This window comes from Neoarius graeffei, chromosome 7 (assembly GCF_027579695.1).
Source record: "Neoarius graeffei isolate fNeoGra1 chromosome 7, fNeoGra1.pri, whole genome shotgun sequence".
Lineage (NCBI taxonomy): Eukaryota > Metazoa > Chordata > Actinopteri > Siluriformes > Ariidae > Neoarius > Neoarius graeffei.
Window position 1 is genome coordinate 84,630,439 of NC_083575.1, and position 26,924 is coordinate 84,657,362.

The following is a 26,924-nucleotide window of genomic DNA, read 5'->3' on the forward strand; positions in this document are numbered from 1 at the left end:
GTAAAATCATTAAAATCAAAATTAAAATAAATTATATTAAAAGAAATTAATTACACTTTAGGTAAAAATTAATCAAGTGAAAGCATCTGAAAACAGCTTTGTCTTGAGCCTGGATTTAAAACGAACAACAGTAGGAGCATTTTTAATATCATCTGGAAGTTGGTTCCATAGCATAGCATATGGATTCCATAGCATAGCAACTAAAGGCTGCTTCACCACACTTCGTTTTGACAGCTGGTATTACTACCAAGTTTTTCTCTTGTGATCTTAGAGACCTTGTTGGTGCATATAATTGAAACATATCCAGTAGGTAGCCGGGTCCCATCCCATTTAATGTTTTAAATAGAAGAAGTAATGCTTTAAAGTCAATTCTATAGCTCACTGGGAGCCAGTGAAGAGACCTTAGGATTGGAGTGATATGGACTACCCTTTTTTGTTCTTGTAAGAACCCTTGCTGCTGCATTTTGGATTAGTTGAAGCTCTTTGATGGTCTTTTTTGGAAGACCTGTGAAAAGGCTATTGCAGTAATCAACCCTACTGGAGATGAAAGCATGAATAAGTTTTTCTAGATCATGTTTTGATATGAGACCCCTGAGTTTAGAAATGTTTTTTAGGTGATAGAATGCAGACTTTTTTTACCACTTTCATATGACTGTTGAAGTTAAGTTCGCTGTCAATAAGGACACCAAGGTTTTTGACAGTATTCTTTGCTTTAAGCCCCTTAGTTTCAAGAACAGTGGCAATCCTAAGCCTTTCCTCCTTTTTGCCAAATATAATTGCTTCAGTTTTATCTGCGTTCAGCTGAAGAAAATTGTGAGACATCCATTTGTTAATTTGGTCAATGCATCTATGAAGAGACTCAAGAGGGGCATAGTCATTAGGTGATATAGCTAAGTAAAGCTGAGTGTCATCTGCATAGCTATGGAAGTTTATTGAGTTATTCTTAATAATTTGTCCAAGTGGGAGCATATAAAGGTTGAATAGTAATGGTCCCAGGATTGAGCCCTGGGGAACCCCACAGTTCAAGGACACGGGTGATGAACTGTGGCCTCCAATGGCCACATAAAAAAATCTTTGTTGTAGGTAAGATTTTAACTATACCAGTAAATCCAACCCAATGCTCCAGTCGATGTAACAGTATGGAATGATCTACCATGGAATGATATATAAAAATATACTCCACAAAGAAATTCACTCGAATGCAAAATTTTAGTACAACCAAAATACACTCACTAATAATTTTTCACTTAAAACCTCAAAACTCTATCAAAATCAGTCACTTTCCAGATAATTCACTTGTACATAAACTTTCACTTAAAACTTTCAAACATAGCACTAAGACACTACCACACTATTCAAATACACACCAAACAAATTCTCTGTCATGCAAAATTTCACTAAACACTTTAGAAGTTGTATAGTTTGTTTCTGAAATGGTATGGAAGACTAGTTTAATTTCACACTAAAATGTCCATTATATTCTGATTTAAGGTATCTTTACCTTGAAATGTGTAACTGGCTGGTCGAACATTTGCTTATCCATGGAAATTCATTCTCCCATGCAACCTGGTATTTGCATTCATATTTTTACTGTTTGGTATTGGGTTTAGTGACCATGATGAATGACTGCTTGTAAAAAATGTCAGACATCCTGGGTGAATCCTACATTATGGAAGTGACTGTCGTTCTGTTCGTTGATTGGTTAAAAATCAGGTGATGTCAGCAGTGTTTCTCATACGATTCTGATTGGACATAATCGGGAGTATTTTTAACTTGGCGGTAGGGATTTCCCAAAACCGGGAGATTATCCAGTTTATAACAAATACGATCAGGAGGTGGGAGACAGAGGCTAAAATCGGGAGCCTCCTGCCGAAATCGGGAGGGTTGGCAAGTATGGGTACACCCTGGACAAGTTGCCAGGTTATCACAGGGCTGACACAGAGACAAACAACCATTCACACTCACATTCACACTGACGGTCAATTTAGAGCTGCACCAGTATCAATTTTAGCAAATTTCCATTTGATCTCAAAGCTGGGCAGCACAGCGGTGTAGTGGTTAGCGCTGTCGCCTCACAGCAAGAAGGTCCGGGTTCGAGCCCCGTGGCCGGCGAGGGCCTTTCTGTGCGGAATTTGCATGTTGCCCGTGTGGGTTTCCTCCGGGTGCTCCGGTTTCCCCCACAGTCCAAAGACATGCAGGTTAGGTTAACTGGTGACTCTAAATTGAGCGTAGGTGTGAATGTGAGTGTGAATGGTTGTCTGTGTCTATGTGTCAGCCCTGTAATGACCTGGCGACTTGTCCAGGGTGTACCCCGCCTTTCGCCCGCAGTCAGCTGGGATAGGCTCCAGCTTGCCTGCAACCCTGTAGAACAGGATAAAGCGGCTACAGATAATGAGATGAGATGAGATGAGATGAGATCTCAAAGCTATCTTGGAGAACTTGAGAGATCATACAGAGATTTAATTTGTGATTTTCTTTCAGGTTTAGTATTTTGAGATTCTTTTATCAAAACACTGAATATCTATATACAAGGAAAATATTCCTGATGAAGAGATGATTTGTAACTCCTTGGATGTCACAGTATCCATGCAAAAGATATTTTTATTTCTATTTTTAGGAGATTTTGACCCATACGGCTCTTTATAGCGTCACCGTTATAACCCGCTTTATTTTTATCCCATCCATATTCGGATTATCCCGCCTCCTTATTTATAATTGGCTAGTACAACTACAAGCATTCTGATGATTGGACAGTTGAGAGGTCGTGTACGATAACGATAGAGTGCTTGGGGGAAAAGATCAGAACCACATTCGTCATTAAAAAGGTATATAAAGCTTTTTGAAAAGTATTTTTTCATACCGAGAAGATAGAGAACAATATAAAAGTCGAAACGGTATATGTTTTCTGCATCCAGTCTGTGGACTGCTTGAAGGTCCAAACAGCCAATCCGAGAAAAGAGGGGGCGGGATTTGTGGACAAAATACGGGTGGGAAAAAGTGACTGGTTTTAATTTACCAACGTTGCAACTTAGCTGTGCGTGTGTTTTCAGTAAGAGGTGGTGGAGCGCCAGTGGTGAGTCTGTGGAGAAAAAAATAATAATCATAAAGACATAAACATTCGTGTGATGTTGCTAACTACTGACTGTACATTCGCCATTTAAAATGACGTGCTAAGGCTAGTTGGCTAACGTCAGTTAGCTTCTAATAAACCCATAGCTGCTGAGTGACAGGTTGTGATAATTTATTAAAGATTGTCGGTTATAAAACATTCGGAGGGATTAGTAGAGATTGTAAAGGTGATTGTTCATGCAAGGTGATTTTGTTATCTGACAGCTGTCAGTTGATATTATGGAACGCCAAAAGAAATCATTATTGATAACTGTTGGCATTCTCGCGAGATTTTGACGTCATCAGTGTGTAGTGTTAATATGCTAATGAGCCTATACTGTGCCTGAAACTCCATCCTACATTGTGCACAGTCATTCCATAGTACAGCATGTGGTGGGGGTTTTTATTTGTTTGTTTGTTTGTTTGTTTGTTTGTTTGTTTGTTTGTTTGTTTTTTAATCCATGTCAGAAAGTATAATAAAGTGTCGTGGAAAAATAACAAACACCAACACCAGTCACGTCCTTTTGCAAGAGAAAGAAGGTTTATTGCAGAAACAGACAAGTGATGAGGGTTCGGCACACCCCTCACACCGTCCCGTTGTTCTCAAATCTATACATTGGCATGCAAAAGTTTGGGCACCCTTCCTGAAAATGTCTGTTACTGTGAACAGTTAAATGAGTAGAAGATGAACCGATCACCAAAAGGCCTAAAGGTAAAGATGAGCCATTTCTTTTCAGCGTTTTATGCAAGATTTGTGTATTATTTTTGTTTTGTATAATTGGAGAGTGGGCGGCACGGTGGTGTAGTGATTAGCGCTGTCGCCTCACAGCAAGAAGGTCCGGTTTCGAGCCCCGTGGCCAGCGCTCGAAACTAACGGTGTCCCGATGTCCCGGGGACCATAAAAAATGTCATCGGGACACAAAATTATCATATCTGGGACAATCCCGGGACAATGGAAAAAAAATAGATCTAGAAAAAAAGTTCTACATTAATATTATTTACAAAGCCGTAACACATACGTAGACATTCACCTAATTTGTCAATTTTAATTTTAAAACGTTAACAGCGAAAAATACATAGTAGCTACACTTTCGATGCACCTGCATCCGTAGGCTACAGAGCAGCGCATTCTGTTCTAGAATCTTCGGCCAGTGTCCGCATTATATGGACTTGGAATGGAATTGCTACCGCACACGCTGCGCCGACTCTTGCCAGAACAAAAATGCTCAAGTGGTTGAAGCGGACCGAGCGCGGGGAAGAAACTGAAAGCCCAGACATAACGTCTCCGGGACCTTCAGGATCCAAAGTGTCCTCGCCTGGTCTGCAGGCAACGCTAGCAACTGAATGAACTTAATGAACACTGTTAGACACGTTATAAAATACAACAGGAATGATGTGGATGATATTGACGGAAGATACCGTTCAACAGAATAAGTGAGTTTTCTTGGTGTCTTTCTAGTTCAGAAAGTTTAGTCAGTCAGCAGCACAACTAGGCTAGGACCTGGCACTATGTTGATGTTCCACCCACGTTTCGGCAGCGAAAGTTCATAAAATGGATAACGGAAAGTTCATAAAAATGGGAAAGTTCATAAAAATGGATAACGGTAATGGATAACGGAAAGTTCATAAAAATGGATAACGGTCTCATCTCATTATCTGTAGCCGCTTTATCCTGTTCTACAGGGTCGCAGGCAAGCTGGAGCCTATCCCAGCTGACTACGGGCGAAAGGCGGGGTACACCCTGGACAAGTCGCCAGGTCATCACAGGGCTATGGATAACAGTAATGGTGAAAATGATGAGTTGGCCTTATAAGTGCCAACAGATATTCAAGGTATAAGTAGATGAAATGAACATAAAAGGGGTCTTATTTTCAACTAAAGTGTACTGCAGATGTAGGGAGTTGAAACATTTTCTGAATGAGCTAGTTGGCCCCTTTAAATAAACGGGTATCTATTCATACAGTGAGATCGCCAAAGTTTAATAAACTGAAAATGCAATAACTGTAATTTTGAAGTAGATGATGTATAGGACATGTGTCGCTTGTGTCTTGTGACTGATTGTAAAAATGATATAAAGGGTTCAAAATCGCATAGTTACAAATATAATAGTAACTTCATATGATAATATTAACCACTGGTTATTTCCGAGAGGAAAAAAAATGGGGACACTATTGCTTCCATTCGGGACAATACAACACAGAATTCGGGACCACTGGGGGACACAAAGAAAAAAAGTTAATTTCGAGCCCTGCCCGTGGCCGGCGAGGGCCTTTCTGTGCGGAGTTTGCATGTTCTCCCCGTGTCCGCGTGGGTTTCCTCCGGGTGCTCCGGTTTCCCCCACAGTCCAAAGACATGCAGGTTAGGTTAACTGGTGACTCTAAATTGACCGTAGGTGTGAATGTGAGTGTGAATGGTTGTCTGTTTCTATGGTGGGGTTTACATTAGACCGTATCAGCGGATCATCAGATTAACGTTTTTAAAACGATTAGCGTGCACACAGCAACGCCAATACACGGATACGCTCGGCTCCGCAGGCATCCTGCGCTCCAAATCACTCCGCCCTGAACAGCGAGTGCCCTCTGGAGGGTGCGCACTCCGGCCCTGCGCAGCTCACAGAGCGCGCGAGTGAAGCGCACGAGCAGTGATTCAGGACTGAGCCGCTGTGTGTGTGATCCCAGCGCATATCACTTACCACTTGCAAGTGGAAGGATGGCAAGCTTAAAGACAATCATAACTACACAATGGGCAGTATTTGCATCAGTATTTGCAGTATTTTCATACTTTTATACTCTTTAATGAAAGGTGATACAAGGCGGAAGTCCGCGCCGTTTTTCAGCAGTCGCGTCACATGACCAACGCCAGCGAATCAGGAAGGTGGATGTCACAGTGACGTTGTCCAATGACGACGCCAGCGAGAGCTCAGCACAGCGTATCCGCGTATTCTCAATGTTTACACAGCACCGGACCAGACACGATCTGGATTGAATACGTGGACCCTGGTGGATTCCCGTTTCCCGGCGTTTCCAGGCGTTTTAATGTAAACGGACAGTGCATCCGCGAAGAAAACGAGACAGATACGGTCTAATGTAAACTTGGCCTATGTGTCAGCCCTGTGATGACCTGGTGACTTGTCCAGGGTGTACCCCGCCTTTCGCCCGTAGTCAGCTGGGATAGGCTCCAGCTTGCCTGCGACCCTGTAGAACAGGATAAAGCGGCTAGAGATATGAGATGAGATGAGATGAGATGAGACAATTGGAGAGTGAAAAAAGAAAAGGAACACCATGTGAAAGTTTGGGCGCCCTAATACATTTGAGTCCTCAGGTAACTTTTACCAAGGTTCCAGACCTTAAAGTGCATATCACAGGTAAATTCAGGAGCAAGACCAATGTAATTCTCCTATTTTATATTAAACTTTGGTCAAATATCTGTAACATTCTGCATTCTCTGCAATTTTTTTTACCTTGCGCAATACCAGAAAAATTCAGTTGGCTCAAATCAAGCTGTTTGAGGCGAATTGGTCCGCCTCTGAAAAAACTTGGCATTTGGATTTCCCGGGAAACATCGATTTTCGTGACGTTGCGTGCGGGACGCCTCCTTCTGAATCCTACATCAGCGCTGGTTTGTTTATGAGAAAACGACCTGGTGGTTTTCTGCAAATTTCTTCAACGTTATCACATAATTATTAAAATGATTAACAGATGTATCGTAGGAGGGTGTAGCAACACCAATCTTGATGGGATTAGTACTCATCATTTTCCAAAAGACCGGACAATGAGAGAGAAATGGGAGCGCTTGGTCTACACAGGCTGTGCACTGAAACCATGCAAAGCTCGCACAGCCTGCTGGCGCTTCCGCAGGTAACGTCACAAATCTGGCTCCAGACTCCCTTGGGATTTTTCCAGACGAGTTTTGTTATTTTATTTTTTTCTGCTGTAGACAGATGGCCTTGTGCAAAATTACCCTTCTGGATGAGTGTGTAAAGGGACATACTTTCATATAAAAAAAACACAAAATTGGTCCAGAATATGCACTTTAATTAGCTTATTGAGCTGTGGCTTGTTCAAATTCTTCGTTAGGAAAGGTCAGATGATGCAGATTTCAAAGCTGTATAAATTCTCTGACTCCTCAGACTTGTCCCTAAAATCAACAGCCACGGGCTCCTCTAAGCAACTCCCTCGCATTCTGAATAATAAAATAATTGATGCTCACAAAACAGGAGAAGGCTACACGAACATAGCAAAGTGTTTTCAGGTAGCTGTTTCCTCAGATCATAATGTTATTAAGAAATGGCAGTTAACAGAAACAGTGGAAGCCCTGTGATGACCTGGCGACTTGTCCAGGGTGTACCCCGCCTTTCACCCGTAGTCAGCTGGGATAGGCTCCAGCTTGCCTGCGACCCTGTAGAAGGATAAAGCGGCTAGAGATAATGAGATGAGATGAGACCTTGGACCCTCTATCAAACGGATATCTCCATTTCGACATTAGGTTTACAATTTCACAGAGTTTGATAAAAATGTACAGTCACCCAAGAAAAGTGATACTTTTTCTGTCACATCCATAACGCATCTTTTATTGGCATTTTCTGGCATGCCCTAGATGTACTATGGGAATTGTTCTTGTTCTATCACTCCTCCAGTATGGTACAGCCTTAAAATATGCAACACCTGTTTAAATACTGGGAGACAATAAAACATGCACTGGGTCATTTGTTGCCATTTTGAGTTCAAGTGTCACGTCCATAACGCTGGAATTGCTCTGAAATGAACAAAACAAATTTTAGATTTAACAGATTACACTTACTTGTCTTCTGCTCAAAATTGACTCTTTTTTTCTTAAAGTGCCATTCCACCATTGGATGTATTCTTTGGCATAAAATACAATATATTTTATGACAACATGACTAGACAGAGAAATCTTTTAGCTTCAAAATGATATATCAAACATAATTTTTTGACAACGACAAGTATATTAATTTTGCGACCAAAGTCACCTACCCTTTTAATTTCCGCGCGGTAGTGAAACGTGATGTCATCGGCAGGTTCCCCTTCTTGTGTACCACTATTTTTAGACCAGGAAACCCCCAAAGTGAGAGAGTCATTTCTCCTCGTATATGGGGGCCAAAAAAATTGCGAAAAATTTTGAGTTAATCTTTCAGTTAGCTAGATTTATTGGTATTAGCTAGATTTATTGGTATTATTTTTATCGCGTTCTATCCGCCATTGCTGATAATGTGTGCCACGTCACACGTCACGTGGTACACAAGAAGGGGAACCTGCCGATGACATCACGCGCGGAAATTAAAAGGGTAGGTGACTTTGGTCGCAAAATTAATATACTTGTCGTTGTCAAAAAATGATGTTTGATATATGATTTTGAAGCTAAAAGATTTCTCTATCTAGTGATACCATTTATATATGAGTGATTCCACGCTTATGGGTACTGAAATGGGGACATGAACTTTATTTTTAAAAATTCACCTAAAACCATTTCTTTTTTTACCATCAGGTCACAAAACATGTAATCTTTAATGAATGATATGTTAAAAGATAACTTTAATTTTCTGAGATGTAATAAAAACATATTTATATGCCAAAGTCAAGCCTATGAGTTCCAAAATGATGTCTGTTACATTACTTCTGTTACGATTGTCCATCTCGCGTCTGTTACAAATTAATTACAATCTCGCTATATACCATGTTAATCTTATTGAAAGAATGTGTATGTTTATTCTACTACACATGTTTATTAATTATATTTGCTAAAACATCACCTTCCTATGTTTCAAAAAGTAATTCTACATTGTTAAAATTGAGAATATATATGTCCACAACACTTCTGTTACATTCTGACTTTGGCATATAAATATGTTTTTATTACATCTCAGAAAATTAAAGTTATCTTTTAACATATCATTCATTAAAGATTACATGTTTTGTGACCTGATGGTAAAAAAAGAAATGGTTTTAGGTGAATTTTTAAAAATAAGTTCATGTCCCCATTTCAGTACCCATAAGCGTGGAATCACTCATATGTTGTCAAAATATATTGTATTTTATGCCAAAGAATACATCCAATGGTGGAATGGCACTTTAATGTGAGGAATGGTGCTGATGCATACTAAGCATCAATGATTTAATATCTGGTTCCAAGCTGGAAATCGTGGAAATCGCCACGAACACGAGCTAGTTAGGATTAGCCTATTATATGTTCAGAATTTTCGTTTGCTTGTTTTCAGGTCTGCCTGCCTGTTTGCCTGTGAGGCAGAGATTTGTGAGGTGACTGTTGCCTAGAGACGAGAGGCGGAATAAGAGCACGTGCACGCTACAAGTTTTATGTGGTGCAAATTCAGATGCAGAACGCTTTTTAAATAATAATAATGATGAAATTACAGGCCCGTTTGATTGCCGTTAAAAACAAGATTGGATAAATTTAACTTTCTAATAATGTTACAAAGCATACGCTAGCTTATCTTGAAAACACTGACTACATTTGTAGATCACCTCGCGGACCACTTGAGGTCTCTCGCGGACCACCAGTGGTCCGCGGACCACACTTTGCAAAACACTGATCTACACATACTGTATGACCGCTTCTGAACTTGGACCTTCTTTTATACTGGACCGCAGATTTTCCAAAATTACATTCATCATGTCGTCTAAAATCCCCGGTCTATTTTACACACAAAGCTCTGAGGAATGTTAATGACCCAGTCAGATGTTTATATGGAAATTTTTTCAAGGATAAACTTTTTTTTTTTTTTATTCTGAACAATAAAGTTAGAAGTTTGGACACTTTGTACAGCATTTACAGTGAAATTCATAGCGGAGCTCCTTGAGCGTGAAGCTTAGCTCCACATACTCTTTTGTGGGGGGATGAACAGCTGCTTTTACTGTATTTCTCACATCTGGACAACTCTTTAACAGTCCTGATGTTGTGCGAAGAAGAAGAAAGCAGCATACAGTATTGCTCCAGTTTTTAAAAGCACTTCATTTGTCCATTTTAGAGTTTAATTTAATGGCTAATGATGTTTTAATCATTTGGGTTTGTTTTTTTTGTTTGTTTGTGCTCTAGGGTCGTCATTTCTTGACCAATCTTCACCAAAATGCACAGGATAACTCACTAGGGTCACACAAAGACATTAGTAGTTTTTGGTGGGTCAAGGCCAAAGGTCAAATCTCGTAAAAACACCTAATCGGCCGTAATTTCCGAACCAGCGTTTGTATCAAGATGGAACTGGAAAGCATTTTGGAGTACACCATTGACGTATGGTCATGAGCTTTGGGTAATGACAGAAAGAACAAGATCGCGGATACAAGCGGCTGAAATGAGTTTCCTTCGCAGGGTGGCTGGGCGCTCCCTTAGAGATAGGGTGAGAAGCACAGTCACTCAGGAGGAGCTCGGAGTAGAGCCGCTGCTCCTCCACATCGAGAGGAACCAGCTGAGGTGGCTCGGGCATCTTTTTCGGATGCCTCCTGGACGCCTCCCTGGGGAGGTGTTCCAGGCATGTGCCCCCGGGAGGAGGCCCCGGGGAAGACCCAGGACACGCTGGAGGGACTATGTCTCTCGGCTGGCCTGGGAACGCCTCGGTGTTCTTCCCGAGGAGCTGGCCAAGGTGTCTGGGGAAAGGGAAGTTTGGGCTTCCATGCTTAGACTGCTGCCTCCGCGACCCGGTCCTGGATAAGCGGAAGAAGACGAGACCATTGACGTTTTACCTAGGACGTCATTTCGAGGTCGAAAAATGAGGTCAAATCTTGCGAGATTTTTGACAAGTTTGACCTTGACCTCAAAAACATGTTGACCAATTTGATATCAATACTCTGACCATGAATTAGCATTCTGGGCCGAATTCTAAGGTCATATGCAAAATTTGGGGTCAAAGTACTGGTTTTTAGTGCCAACATTTCAAGTGCCTATAACTCAGAAAGTTCAACTCAGAAATTGATGAAATTTTTGTAGGTTCTCCGTTAAAACCTAATTTAATTTAAAGCCTAATTTTACCTCCATAAAAACATTAGCTTGCCTCCCCTAGAAAGGAGAGGCAAATCTGAGTAGCTCGTTGAAGTGCATGTTTTTAGAACAAAAGAAACCGACTGAGTGTCTGTCTTACTTCAGAGTTTGTGGGTTGGTAGGCTCCAGATATCCAAATGTATGTGAACAAACACTGAAAAAAGTGAGTTTTTAAAAATATTTTTCATTATCTGTCCCCTTTAAAATGTGACCCGTTGTCTCTGTTTGTGCAGTGGACATCGTGTTAGCTCTGGGGAGGGCTCGCTTTGGCCCTTTCCAACCAAGACCCAGAAAGGATGTCTGAAAAACCGATCCGGATTGCCATAGTGAACCATGATAAATGCAAGCCAAAGAAATGCAAGCAGGAGTGCAAGAAGAGCTGCCCGGTGGTCCGAATGGGTAAGAACAGCAGAAATTCTGACTCCTCTGAAAATATAACCAAACATCTGTTTTACTCTTCCTGACTTTAAATGAAGTTAATGTTCCATTACTAGGCTACGTAACATATATTAAAGACGAGAATGACACGCCAGGATGTCTACGTGTACAGGGGGTGGGGCTTGAGTGAAAAATTAAAATTACATCTATCAATAAATGAATTACAGAGATCATCTTTCTCTGTTTGCATGAACAAACCCCCAAGTGTGCTGCCTTCCTGGCTTGTACACAGCCATCATATCCCTTGGTAATGGAGCGTGCTATGAGTGACACGCGAATAGAAATGAGCAGAGCTTCTCGTGCCAACTGTAAAGTCATCTGAATTTAAAAAAAAAAATTATTGGGCATTTTTCTGTCTCACAAGAACAGTATCATGCGGATGAACAAGATGTGATCATTTTGATGTCCTGAGGGTCGGTTTTCTCTGTTTTGGGACCGTCTTCCTCCCTCTTGAGGTAAACAGTACGGCCCGACGGAAACAGGAAACAGCCGAACGCTAGGAGCTTTAACTAATTAGCATAATTTATGAAACTGCATCACACCAAGATGGCGACGTGCAAAAAACATCGTGACTCTGCATCGAAATTGACTCTGAGAGTTTTGAGTCACTGGGATGTAATTTGTGGTTGACATTCACGAATACAGTAGATCCGTGAAACAAAAGACAATTAGAGCGGCGGCTACAATTATCGACACCTTTTCAGATTTACCAATAAAAAAACAATTTTACAAAGGTGAGTTTCAGTTTCAACAGTTATTATTGGTTAATTAATCAACCGCAAGACCCACCCCCTCGCCCTTTGATCTTGACGTCTGATAACGCAGCTCATTACCTGAGATGGAATTTTTTTAGCACGTTCTCATCGCAGGTAAGCATGGTGGAAAGATCATGAACATGTTTTTACTCATCAAATTCACCGATATTTCATGAGGCCATTATTAAAAAATGTTCTGTTTCCGGTCCACCGGCCGGGTGAGTGCCGTTTGTGTGGTTGAAATTTTTTTTTTAACGCGGGTTTTTCGACATTTTTTTTCGGGTTCGTAAATCTAAAATCGAACTTGACATTTACGTATTCCCAGGGCTTTCCACTAAGGCTCATACTAGCCAGCCATGACAAATAAGTAGCCAGCCGGGGGGGAGTAAACACAAAATAAACTCCTGTGCACGCAGTTCCCAGGATTAAATGTATTTTCCACAGACCATTTATTTATTCACTTTCCTCAAATACAAAGTAAAATGGCAGTAAATCTTCTTTCTTTTCTTGCGTATTGCATCATGAGGCGTTCCTGGCTTGTAAATCTCTTATTTTCGGTGCATGACACATTCACGCAACTGAGCATGCTATGAATTAACAACGACATGAAAATACACTCCAACGACTCAGTTTGGTTTCATTTACAACCAACGGTGTCTTTTGATGCCAGCACGTAATTGAACAAGAGAAGACTGGTTTACCGGAGACAAAGTAAGCGTTATCTCTGCTTCTGTTCCCTCCGACACACTACTGCCTCCGCCGAGTGCGCGCGCACACACCGCATGTCGGGGCCGCGGATGAGTTACTCTCCCTTGATCAACGAAGTCGGCGGGGAATTTGTGGTTATTATCGGTACAAACAGCGCGAATCACAACTTAAATGAGTGCGGTTCAGTTTGACATTATTGTCAGTCCGTTAGATAAACATTTAATTTTATTAAAATCGAAAATTAATATTTAGAGCCTGTGGGCTACAAAAATAATAGTCATTAAAGTAACCGGCTGGACTTAATTGTGTAGTCGGCTGTATGGCCGGCAGCCGGCGCTTGTGGAAAGCCCTGCATTCCGCGCAGAATATAGAATCGAATCAGCTCTGCGCATGCGCCGTGCGGCACAAAAAAACGGCAGCCACCATGAAGGAAGGAGATCCGGAGTTTTCAAACATTTGCTTAAGTGTGAAATTGCAAAATGGTATTCTAGCGAACAACAAAATAGTAAAGATTCAGAAAAACAAATCATTCAGTGATAATTTTAATAGTGTAATTTCATCCGAACTCGGCCTAACGCTCGATTTAGAACTACAAAAAGTCCGTGTGTCGGACATTTTAAGTACCTTTGTAAAAGTTTTGCAAATGTTGCAGTCAGCATTTAAAATGCTAACTTAAAGTTTTTGTACAAGTTTCAGTTGATTAAACTGCCATATTTTATTAAATGTGTCTGCTTTTGTAATAAAAAAAGTACTGAAAGAAAAAGCAAACACAGCATTGCGATTTCTTATCCATCCATAAAAAAAAAAATAAATCCCTCCCTCCCGACTGAAAATTTGTTTGCTCACCCGGTGGACAGGAAACGGATTTTTTTTTTAAGGATGGCCTGATCTCCTCGTCGAAACCTACTTTGTTTCTTATTCTTTCATTCAACAGTCGCCATTTTGTGTCTAAACGTGCGTTTGAGAAGTCACGTGCGTGAGGTGCCGATAATAGTGATCACTTTCACCGGTGTCCACCATTATCGACATAAGTGACATTTATAACTGTTACGGATCGATCTTTGTGTAACATTGCTGAAGTTGATGAAGTACTTTAAAAAAATAAAAGGGCTGTGATTTATAATATTTTTTTTCTGATTCATAACAGAATGGAATGTTTATAGAGTATTTGGAATCTGATTGCAATAAGAATTAGAGCAGAATTAAATTCCTCGCATATAAAAAAATTACATGCTTGAAATATGCAGATTTTTCTATTCCATTCAGAATTTATTTATTTATTTATTTATTTATTTTTTTGCAGTTTGTTGTAAATATCTACCACATATTACAACATCAGGAGACATTTTATATTTTGGTTCGAGGAATGAGATGCGACCTTTGACCTGGAGTTTCATGTGGTTACAATGTCAATTCCCTGTCGATATTTATTGGTAAACTAGAAATTAATACAAACAACGATGAATGATTAACAAAATGTGAGCTACGAAAATACTTAAAGTGGGTAGAAAGTGGAACAAAAAGATTTTCTGACGCAGGTTAAACATTATCAGTTCATTTGTTTACAAACATTAGAATTACTTCCTCATTTACGTAAAGCACCGACATCGATATATTTATATAAAAGATATTTTGTACTAAATATAAGTCTATGTAAAACAAATTTTAAATAAAAAATATGTTTTGTTAACCTAATACCACATACCGATTATTTATTTTTTTAAATAAATAATCATCTGGATGTCGATAATTGTAGAACGGTGTCGATAACTATGGACAAAGGTGTCGATAATTGTGGAACGGTGTCACGTGATCTGAATCGCTAAGTAATCTGGAATCGACTCTTTTTTTTTTTTCCCCCAGTGGAAGTTTGAGTAATTATTCATGCACGATTTACCTATTGAAAGTCTTTTCTACTTTTGCAACGGCCAAAAGATCGTTAAGGTGACGATAATTGTAGCCGTCTTTCTACGGCATATCTTTTCTCTGTTCCTGTGTTTGTGTTATCGTTTCTTACTCTGTAAGATCAAAACATTAGGTGTATAACTCCATACTCGCTACCGTGGAGTCGAACCCATGCATTCTAAGGCTCTAAAGCTAAGCACTAGCTAGAATGATTTAGTTATCTGTCCGGAAAAATGACATCATCTCTCTGACCTTGCTCTATCTTGCAGTTGCACTCACTAGGCAGGCTTTCCTTTTCTTTTCCTCTGGATTTTAGCTGGCGGGAGAGCGGACTGGACTCAAGCGCTCCATGTTGTCATGGTAACATTGACAATAACATGTAACGTACACACGGATTCAGATTGTCTAAAGCGTGAAAGTTCATATGGTCAGCTATTTGTCCAAGTCCAATCGTTTCAACACAGCTCAATTCGTTTTAGCGATATTATATTTGTTATTATTTATCTATCGCTCACAGAACATTCTCATTCTTCAGACTTGTTTGCTAAAACAGGTCGCCAAATATACTTTGGAGGCTGTTAATATTCCTGGGCAGCCCGACTAGTACAGTCTGTGTGGGAAACACTACAGACGATGAGGAAGTTGTTGGTTTAAATTCAAAATAATGTTGTTAAAGCAAGACTGTCTTTCTGATTTTTCAAGTGTAGGTCATAAAAAGAATTTTCCCCGACACCCAATTATTTTTGTTTAGTGGACCGAAAGCTACTGAATTCGAATCACAGACTTCCAATTGTATTCGTTTTTTTTAAACAGAACAATTAATAAATTTCAGGCCATGTGGCCCTAAATTCTCCACTATTTTTTCCTGCTTCACCATGATGCAATACAAGATACTACATCATGTATGGCATGGTGGGCTTTCCCCGTTCGAAGGCATTGTGGGATACAAATTTGAAACAGGAGAGAAAAATGGAGGACGTGAGTGTGCGAATGAAACGTGAAAGACCGACTACAGTAACGGAAAGAAAGTGAGAAGAAAAGACGTTATGTTCTATACGAAGGAAAGGAAACGCAGGACCAAACTAATAAATATCGGCGCTCAGCGAGCACCTCGGTGTGATCAGCTGTTCGTTTAGCGATAGAATGATGGAAGTGTACGGTCAAAGGTAAACCTGTGCATGCGCACACACACACACACACACACACACACACACGGACTTCCTCTGTCTGCTTGACTGCACAAAGCGAGTGATTTCATGCACATTATTTGCTTTAATCCCCTCAAATTAAATAACTTCCCGGCCACCTGATATTTTGTGAGATATTACCGAAATAAACATATATCACAATGACATTAAAAAGTCATTAAAATGATCAATAATAAGCAATATAATCTGAAATGAAACATTTTATCATAATACATTTTTCAGCGAGATCACCCAGCCCTACTCCACCCGAAGTGCACACTGGTCCCTCTGGTGTTCAAACAATGTAATTGCATTAAATGCGGAATTAACAGCTCGCTAATATCACACGTTTCCACAATGCACATCGTCTTGTCAGGAGGCATCGTTACACTCCTAACATTTATACAGTATTCACTGCTCTCTGGTCTCACTGTGATTTATTCTATCCACATTCACTGGATATGAGCAATCGTGCGCTCTGATTGGCTACTCTACTACTAGGATATCAGTTCATATATCGTGAGTAGAGAAAAACAAAATGGCGGAACGTGTTGCTGAAGCAACCGAGGACAAAATAAAAACTCTACTCGAAAACAAAACCTCAAAAATAGAAGAAAAAAAAAAGCAACAAAATATGGAATAAAAGTACTAGTGCATCTCAAAAAATTTGAATACAATGAAAAAGTTCCTTTTTTCATAATTTAATTCAAAAAGGTAAACTTTAATATATTCTATATTCATTATATGTAAAGTGAAATATTTAAAGCCTTTTTTGTTTTAATTTTGATGATTATGGCTTATAGCTCATGAAAATCAGAAATCCAGTGTCTCAAATTATTAGAATATTCCCTAAGATCAATCAAAAAAAGGATTTACAATACAGAAATGTCCAACTTCTGAAAAGTATATTCATATATACACTCAATACTTGGTTGGGGCTCCTTTACCATGAATTATTGTATCAATGCGGTGTGGCATGGAGGTGATCAGTCCGTGGCACTGCTGAGGTGTTATTGAACCCCAGGTTGCTTTGATAGTGGCCTTCAGCGTATTTGTATTTTTGGGTCGGGTGTTTCTCATCTTCCTCTTGACAATACCCCATAGATTCTCTATGGGGTTCAGGTCAGGCAAGTTGGCTGGCCAATCAAACACAGTAATATCATGGTCAGCAAACCATTTGGTAGTAGTTTTGGCACTGTGGGTAGGTGCTAAGTCCTGCTGGAAAAGGAAATCAGCATCTCCAAAAAGCTCGTCAGCAGATGGAAGCATGAAGCGCTCTAAAATCTCCTGGTAGATGGCTGTGTTGACTTTGGACTTGATAAAATACAGTGGACCAACACCAGCAGATGACATGGCACCCCAAATCATCACAGACTGTGGAAACTTCACACTGGGCTTCAAACACCTTGGATTCTGTGCCTCTCCACTCTTCCTCCAGACTCTAGAACCGTGATTTCCAAATTAAATGCAAAATGTACTTTCATCTGAAAAGAGGACTTTGGACCACTGAGTAACAGTCCATTTCTTTCTCTCCTTAGCCCAGATAAGACACTTCTGACATTGTCTCTGGCTCAGGAGTAGCTTGATATTAGGGATGCGACAGTTGTATCCCCTTTCTTGAAGATGTCTGTTCGTGATGGGTCTTGATACACTGACACCAGCCTCAGTCCACTCCTTGTGAAGCTCTCCCAAGTTCTTGAATCAACTTTTCTTGACAATCCTCTCAAGACTGCGGCCATCCCTGTTGCTTGTGCACCTTTTCCAGCCACCCTTTTCAGCAATGACCTTTTGTGGCTTACCCTCCTTGTGGAGGGCATCAGTGATCATCTTCTGGACAACAGTCAAGTCAGCAGTCTTCCCCATGATTGTGGTTGTGTGTACTGAACTAGACCGAGAGATACACTGTGTTCATACTGTTTTACTCAAACTCGAAATGAAATATTCTAATATTTTGAGATGGGTTTTTTTTATGTTTTTGTACTGTATGCCATACTGATTAAAATAGAAAAATGCTTGAAACATTTTAGTTTATGTGTAATGAGTCTATAATATATAACATTTTCACTTTCTTAAATAACTGATGGAAAATATTGAACTTTTTCACAAATTCTAATTTTTTGAGATGCACTAGTATTTGATGGTAATTTTTCACAAATGGCTACTACGTATGTATGATTTTGTCAGACATTTTGTGTAAAGGTTTTTATTTATCGAAAAAATAAAAATGATGTTTCTCAAAATCCAGTGAATGTGGGTAGAATAAAACAGTTATTCTACTCAATCTCGTCGTACATGGATAGCAGCTATCAGCTCACGTACGACTCAGTTTCGCTGAATAATTATTAAATGTTGCTTTGCAGGCAAACTGTGTATAGAGGTCACCACACAAAGCAAGATCGTATGGATATCTGAATCACTCTGTATAGGATGTGCTATCTGCATTAAGGTATGTAAAGGTATAAGAACTTGCTTAAGAGCATGATTGGGTGAAAAACAATTTAATCAGCGTCACTGTTCAGGCTGCCAGTCAGTATGTAATGGATTAAGAAACAATAATTACCCTTTTTTCTGTAGAAATGTCCATTCGGTGCTTTGGCTATCGTTAACCTGCCGAGTAACCTGGAGAAAGAGACCACACACCGATACTGTGCCAACTCTTTCAAACTACACAGGTCAAGTTAGGATAACATATTTAAAAGAAACACATCAGCAATGCATCGTCTCCATGTGTTGTATGCTAGCCAGTGTTTCGTTCTCTTATTATTACAGGTTACCAATCCCGAGACCGGGAGAGGTTTTAGGGCTGGTCGGGACGAACGGCATTGGAAAATCAACAGCACTTAAGATCCTCGCTGGAAAACAGAAGCCCAACCTGGGGAAATATGATGTAGGTAACGCGATATCATCTTTTAAAGTTTACTTACAGTTGTGATCAGAAGTTTCCATACAGTGACATGAATGTCATCTTGGAGATGAATATCATGGCAATATTTGGGCTTTCAGTAATTTCTTTGAACTGTTCTTTTTCTGTGGCAGATTGTACAGCGTACATCTTTAATTAAAAATAACACTAGAATTTGGTGCACAAGTTTTAATTTTCTTTGGGTTTTCTGAAATCAACACAGGGTCAAAAATTTACTTGAGCTCACTTATGGCCCTTTTCCACTACCCTTTTTCAGCTCACTTCAGCTCGCTTCAGCCCGACACGGCTCGCGTTTCGACTACCAAAAACCAGCACGACTCAGCTCGCTTCAGCCCTGCTTAGCCCCTAAAACTCGCACGGTTTTGGAGTGGGGCTGAAGCGAGCCAAACCGAGCCGAGTGAGGCTAGGGGCGTGAGCAGACACTCCCCTGTGCACTGATTGGTGAGGAGGAGTGTCCTCACATGCCCACACACGCCCCGCGAGCGCGCTGGGATCTGTAAACACCGCAAACCCGGAAGGAGAAGAATTACGAATTACGAGAATTTCTGAAGCCTTATGCGCCTCGCCTCATCTATACGCTCTTGCCAGTATCTGTCCGCGTTGTCGGTGACAACAAGCCACAGCACCAAGACCAGCAACACTAACGACTCCATGTCCTCCATGTTTATTGTTTACTATTCGGGTCGTGAGACTACCGCTTAAAAGATCACTGATGTCACTGTTTGCGCTGCTTAACGACATCACCTGCCGTCCACCCACTTTCGCTAACTCCACCCAATGTGTCCACCCACTTCCAGCCAGCACGGTTCAGCGCGGTTGTAGTCGAAATGCAACTCCAACAGCCCCGCTCAGCTCGACTCAGCACGGCACGGCTCAGCCCGACTCAGCCGCGTTTGTAGTGGAAAAGCGGCATTAGATTATTAATTCAGAGGTGCTGAAACTTCCAAAATGTCTCTTATCTTGCCAAGGCCGAGGTCTCTTAACTTCCTGTTAGTGATCATGATTGACTACAGCTGGTAGCTTCTCTGTGCCTTCATAAAAAGGGTTTGTTTACAGCACTCACTGGATTGACCAACACTCTAGCCTAGTAAACTAGACCCACCCGCCTAGCGGCCAAAAATATTTTTGCTTACGAGTGGGTCTAGCCTCGCACCATATCAACAAAACACCCCGGGCATCAAATTGTGCCCGCCAATCACAACACAAGGTTTTTGTTTGGATTCTTTGGGCGGGTTTTTGCAGGAGTGACGACAAGGCTGCACGACGCTGGAGAAAGCACAACAGGAAAGATGGCTATGGCTAGTGAAAAGCGCTAGTTTGACTCCACTTTGGAATCAGTTTTAGAAGAATTAGACTTGGAGTTTTCGTTGAAACATGAGCAGGAAGAGGCTCTCCGCTCATTCCTTTTCAAGAAGGACGTTTTCGCTGTTTTGCCGACCAGCTATGGCAAAAGTCTGATCTACCAGCTGGCTCCGCTGGTAGCCAAAAGGATGGGGCTAGTTTGTGCAGTACGAAGAATTAATAAACAGCTTTGAAACATTACTTTTTGATTGTTTCTTATTTTCCCATTATTTTAAATTTAAGGGAAATTATTTCACCAAACACCACTAAATAAAAATAAAAACTCTCAAAAACAGTTTAAGCAAACCCTTGAAAAACACTTGAAAAAAATAAGAGTGTATGTTAAGTATGTGGTACAGACTCCAAACTTGTGGTCATTATCTCCAAACTTCTTAATATCTAGAACCTGTTAATTAATACGCATTTTGAAAAATTATTTATTTCAAGGCCTCCCCCACTGCTTTCTGTCACTCTGACTACGTCACAGTCACTGTTGCGCTGATTGGTCAGAGCACTGGCCTATACGCACAGAGACAGTTTGAAAGACAACGGGTTGTTCCTACCCACACCCTTCGGAAATATCTACGACCGAGACCAGACTAAATATTCACATTTAGTCTGGCTTGCCAGGCTACCAACACACAGTAAAATGGGAAAGTCCAAGGAGCTCAGTGCAGATCTGAGAAAGAGGATCGCAGATGTACACAACTCCGGAATGTCTCTTGGAGCCATTTCTAAACAACTGCAAATTCCAAGATCAGTTCAAACAATTGTATGCAAGTTATTGTGAAGTGTAGTCACTTTGCCAAGCCACTTTGCATCAAGAAAACCCAAACTGTCACCCTCAGCTGAAAGGAAATTAGTTTGGATGGTCAGGAACAACCTGGGAACTACCATGGCTAGGGTTGCAAAGGGGTGGAAAGTTTCCGGGAATTTTGAAGGGCTCGGGAATATTGGGAATTTTCGGGAATTTTCAATTTTGGCATTTATTAAGTCTTAAACATTTTAAAACATTTCATCACCCAGAAAAACAAATTAAAACCCATGTTAAGCCTTTCTTTCAATTATGTACTGTTTTTGTGCTAATTAAGAATAGGACATATTGCTAAAGGCCAATTAATAAAAGGCTTTTAGTTTTTCAATATTAGTATTATATTCAGATTTTTCAGTGAAAAATTATTATTCTCAGTCTCAATTATCTAGTCTGAGGGACACTTAATAGAAATCCAGTCAAAATTGTCAGAGGTCAAATGTGCATTCCCAAGTTCCTTACCACAAAAGTGTAGAAGGTCTTGTATCCCTTGGTCTACTACACATTTTTGAATACATTTGTGTGTGTGTGTGTATTGGGGACCTCTCGAATCTGCATTTGAATAGATTTCTATTAAGTGTCCCTCAGACAAGACCTCATCTCATCTCATTATCTCTAGCCGCTTTATCCTGTTCTACAGGGTCGCAGGCAAGCTGGAGCCTATCCCAGCTGACTACGGGCGAAAGGCGGGGTACACCCTGGACAAGTTGCCAGGTCATCACAGGGCTGACACATAGACACAGACAACCATTCACACTCGCATTCACACCTACGGTCAATTTAGAGTCACCAGTTAACCTAACCTGCATGTCTTTGGACTGTGGGGGAAACCAGAGCACCCGGAGGAAACCCATGCAGACACGGGGAGAACATGCAAAGTCCGCACAGAAAGGCCCTCGTCGGCCATGGGGCTCGCCTCGAACCCGGACCTTCTTGCTGTGAGGCAACAGTCCTAACCACTACACCACCGTGCCGCCCCCCCTCGGACAAGATATCTAGTAATTTTGAATTGAATCGATTATTTTTCTAGAGTGTACCCTTTGGTAAGAATTAACTGGAAATCTAACTCATTGCATAACAAGTAGTGATTCCTAAAAATCTTGCAAAAACTTAATTTTGACCATTTTTATTATAAAATTTTATGAAACTTGAAGACTTGTCTACAGATTTAATCACAAAGGTATCACATCATAAAATAACAAGAAATATTTAAATTTAAAAAATGTAAAATTTCTAATTACTAGTAGTCTTGAAATAAGTTTTGTTGCTTGTAAAATATATTAGTGTCGCGTTTATCTTTGAATCTGGAGCAAGGCTGTTTAATGTATTGTTTTAATAGCAGTGTATACCCTAATCATTACTTCTAATCTGATAATTTTCAAGCAAATTACTTGACAGGATATGGTTTACAAACCAGTTGCAAAATGAAAAAGGAATTCAAGTTGTTGAAGTATAATTAGTAAACAAAAAAGTTACAGGAAGCAGTCTTCAAAATCATAAGTAGAGTTAAAGTTGCTTTTGAAGGTAAGTTCTCACAAAGTCTAAGGTTATTGTTTAATTCATTATACATGTACCAGGGAAAACCCGTATTGTTTTTGTAAAACATTTGGTGGTTATTAATTTTCTCAGTTATTTAATTAGTTACGTGCTTGTTTTTGCTTGTATGTTCTTCTGAACAGAACAGAGACCAAGAGAAATATCCTAATCTGAATAAAAGGACCTTATTTTTTTTGATCAATTTTTAAGTAAAGTTGGTTTTGAAAGTTCCCCAAAATTTCCACTCTGAAAATTCCTGGGAATTGTGCAACCCTAACCATGGTACAGCCCTGCCATGAACTGGAAGCTGATGGATCACTGTCTCCAGTTCAGATCACCATGGACTAAGAGACTGCTCTCCAAGAAATAACCCCCTGCTCCAAAATTGACACCTTCAAGCTTAATTAAAGTTTGAAGCTGACCACATGGGCAAAGAAAAAGCCTTCTGGAGGATAGCTGTATGGTCAGATGAGACAAAGATTGAGTTGTTTGACCGCAATGACCACCATGTACAGAGGGACACTGTACCAGCTGGTGGTGGTGGTAGGATCATCATGCTCTGGGGCTGTTTTGCTGCCAGTGGAACTGGTTCATTGCACAAAGTGGATGGAATAATGAAGAAGGAGGACTACCTCAGAATTCTTCAGCATAAACCATCAGAAACTTGAACACGATTTGGGACTTGGGAGTTACAACAGGACAATGAACCCAAACATGCATCAGAGCTGGTTGTGGAGGATAAAGCAGGCTAACATTAAGCTTAAAACAAGTCCTGACTTCAACCCTATTGAAAATACTATACGGACCGTGCTTATAAGTCGAGTCCATGCCAAGAAAAAAAAAATAATTGAACTCTACCAATTCTACCATGAAGAGTCGCGAAATATCCAACCAGAATTCTGCCAGAAACTTGTTCATGGTAAACAAAAATGTTTGGTCAAGGTGAATCTTGCGAAGAGATATTTTACCCAAATATTAGGTGTGCTGTATGTATATTTTTGACCATGTATGTATAATTTTGACCCTGTGTTGATTTCAGAAAACCCAAAGAAAATTAAAACTTGTGCGCCAAATTCTACTGTGTTTTTTTTTTTATTAAAGATGTATGCTGTACAGGGTGGCACGGTGGTGTAGTGGTTAGCGCTGTCGCCTCACAGCAAGAAGGTCCGGGTTCGAGCCCCGGGGCCGGCGAGGGCCTTTCTGTGCGGAGTTTGCATGCTCTCCCCGTGTCTGTGTGGGTTTCCTCCGGGTGCTCTGGTTTCCCCCCACAGTCCAAAGACATGCAGGTTAGGTTAACTGGTGACTCTAAATTGACCGTAGGTGTGAATGTGAGTGTGAATGGTTGTCTGTGTCTATGTGTCAGCCCTGTGATGACCTGGCGACTTGTCCAGGGTGTACCCCGCCTTTCGCCCGTAGTCAGCTGGGATAGGCTCCAGCTTGCCTGCGACCCTGTAGAACAGGACAAAGCGGCTAGAGATAATGAGATGAGATGCTGTACAATCATTCTACCACAGAAAAAGAACAGTTCGGAGAAATCACTGAAAGCCCAAATATCGCCATGACATTCATATCCAAGATGACATTCATGTCACTGTATGTAAACTTCTGACCACTACTGTAGATATGAACTTTACACTTTTTTTCGACAGTGTGAGTGATCATGTGCTAGATTACTTTTACTGAACCTAAAGCTCCCGATCCAGCTGTTGTGTTCTAAAAAATATCACACAATCGTCACCAAAGCTGGAGAATTGAAAAGTGTAACCACGTCTTCTTCGTGTGGCCTCAACACAACGTAGCAGTTGTTTCTCTCTTGGCAGACTCCTCCTGACTGGCAGGAAATCCTGGCTTATTTCCGAGGATCTGAACTGCAGAACTACTTCACAAAGATCCTGGAAGACGATCTGAAAGCCATTGTGAAGCCTCAATACGTCGACCAGATCCCAAAAACTGTCAAGGTGTGTCATCCAGCTGCTCTTAGATCATTTCATTTGGGAATGTCGTTTAATGTTGGGGAAGCCGTGGCCTAAAGGTTAGAGAAGCAGTTTTGGGACTAAAAGGTTGCTGGTTCGATTCCCTGGACCAGCAGGAATGGCTGAAGTGCCCTTGAGCAAGGCACCTAACCCCCACTTGTTCCCTGGGCGTTGTAGTATAGCTGCCCCCTGCTCTGGGTGGGTGGGTGGGTGTGTGCTCACGTGTGCATGTATTCACTGCTTCAGATGGGTTAAATGCAGAGGAGAAATTTTGCTGTGCTTGAGTGACAAAAATAAAGGCTTCTTCTTCTAATAAATCAGTGTTTCTGTTTTGCAGGGAAGCATAGGCTCTATTCTGAGCAGGAAGGATGACACCAAGACGGAGGTTGTAGTCTGTGAGCAACTCGGTATGTTTTTTGGGGGTGTTTTCCTCTTTTATTTATTTATTTATTTATTTATTTATTTTTAAATGAGATGTATGTAATGTACTGTAAGTAAGGAGTAAACGCTCAGGGCAGTGCTGTTCACGGAAAATAATCAACAGTGGTAGTATGATACATCCTGAAGTGTTTTATTCATCTTACACAACAGCAATTTGCCAATGGTTCCAATTTTTATCTTCCGCTCAAAGAAAGTTTGGCGGGGGATATAGAAATAGGTTCCGTCCGTCCGTCCAGCTGTCCGTCCGTCCGGTCACATTTTCGTGTCCAGGCCATATCTTTAAAACTACTGAAGATATCTTCATGAAACTTTGTATACATATCGAGCAACATGTGAACTGGTTGCCAACAAGTATTTTTCAAATTTTTACATAAAAAATAGACTATGATTTAGTTTCTAAGAGCAATGTTTGTTTCCAGAGCATACATCTAAAACTGTTCATGATACGGATTTGAAACTTGGTAGACATGTTAACAAGGTGATGTAGATGTGCCTTTTCATACTAAGAAATTTGAGAAATGTTTAATTTTTCATGTTTCCTTGGAAACAATTTCAGACTTAAGTTAGTCTCTCAGGTTAGTCTTAGGGTTATGTTTTGTTTCCGGAGCAGAACTTGAAAACTATGAGTGGTACGGTCCTGAAAATTGGTATATGTGTTGATTAAGTAATGTATATGTGGCTTTTGATACTAAGAAATGTGAGAAATTTTAATTTTTAGCTCAGGTGGACCAAAGGTCCGGTGGGCTTACGCCATGGGCTCCTGAGGTCAGTGTAAAGAGGTGTAGGGTTGGTTTCCTGCAGCAGAACTTGAAAAATGTGACAAATAATATCTTGAAACTTGGTGTGTAGTTGGTATACAGGGCAGCGGGGGATATACGGTAGATGGCTCTGTCTTCTTGTTCTCTCATGAACATATTACTGGGAAACTGGGAAATCGTCCATCCTGGAAACTTAACCATGCAGCTTTACTTCTGACTGTTACAAAAATGCTGACACTGGAGTCCTTTTATAAATGTTAAATCAACATCTCTTTACAGAAGGCATCACCATATCAGTGATTTACACTTTTTTTTTTTTTAAGAAATATGTGGAGCATTTGCCATACAGCTTCCTATGTAAATTGTCACTATAGCTGTAGGCCTCTCGGCAGCCTCCCTGACCAGTTTTCATCTTGTCTTTTCATCAATTTTGGAGGGACGTCCAGTTCTCGGTAATGTCACTGTTGTCCCATATTTTCTCCACTTCTTGATGACGGTCTTCACTGTGCTCCATGGTATATCTAATGCCGTGGAAATGTTTTTGTACCCTTCTCCTGACTGATACCTTTCAACAGTGAGATCCCTTTGCTGCTTTGTAAGCTCTCTGTGAACCCTGGCTTTGGTTGGAAGATGCGACTGAGTAAATGTCAGGAAAATCCTACTAGAACACACACACACACACACACACACACACACACAAGTGTTTTACTGGGAAATATACCACTCATATTTGTCATACGGGGGTGGCACGGTGGTGTAGTGGTTAGTGCTGTCGCCTCACAGCAAGAAGGTTCTGGGTTCGGGCCCCGTGGCCGGCGAGGGCCTATCTGTGTGGAGTTTGCATGTTCTCCCCGTGTCCGCGTGGGTTTCCTCCGGGTGCTCCGGTTTCCCCCACAGTCCAAAGACATGCAGGTTAGGTTAACTGGTGACTCTAAATTGACCATAGGTGTGAATGTGAGTGTGAATGGTTGTCTGTGTCTATGTGTCAGCCCTGTGATGACCTGGCGACTTGTCCAGGGTGTACCCCGCCTTT

At 40.7% G+C, this 26,924-nt stretch overlaps 1 protein-coding gene across 2 annotated transcripts in view; it reads left to right on the forward strand.

Annotated features, from left to right (window-relative positions):
• Nucleotides 1–2,984: 2,984 nt before the first annotated feature.
• The window catches only part of LOC132889737 (ATP-binding cassette sub-family E member 1), a 60,335-nt gene continuing 36,395 nt past the window's right edge, over nucleotides 2,985–26,924 (forward strand). For both annotated transcript variants that reach the window (XM_060926533.1, XM_060926534.1), the window contains exons 1-7: nucleotides 2,985–3,073; nucleotides 11,349–11,514; nucleotides 18,469–18,554; nucleotides 18,683–18,780; nucleotides 18,878–18,995; nucleotides 24,540–24,677; nucleotides 25,030–25,099. In XM_060926533.1, coding sequence (XP_060782516.1) covers nucleotides 11,412–11,514; nucleotides 18,469–18,554; nucleotides 18,683–18,780; nucleotides 18,878–18,995; nucleotides 24,540–24,677; nucleotides 25,030–25,099 — 613 coding nt within the window. In that variant the 5' untranslated portion in view covers nucleotides 2,985–3,073; nucleotides 11,349–11,411. The remainder of the gene's footprint in view (nucleotides 3,074–11,348; nucleotides 11,515–18,468; nucleotides 18,555–18,682; nucleotides 18,781–18,877; nucleotides 18,996–24,539; nucleotides 24,678–25,029; nucleotides 25,100–26,924) is intronic.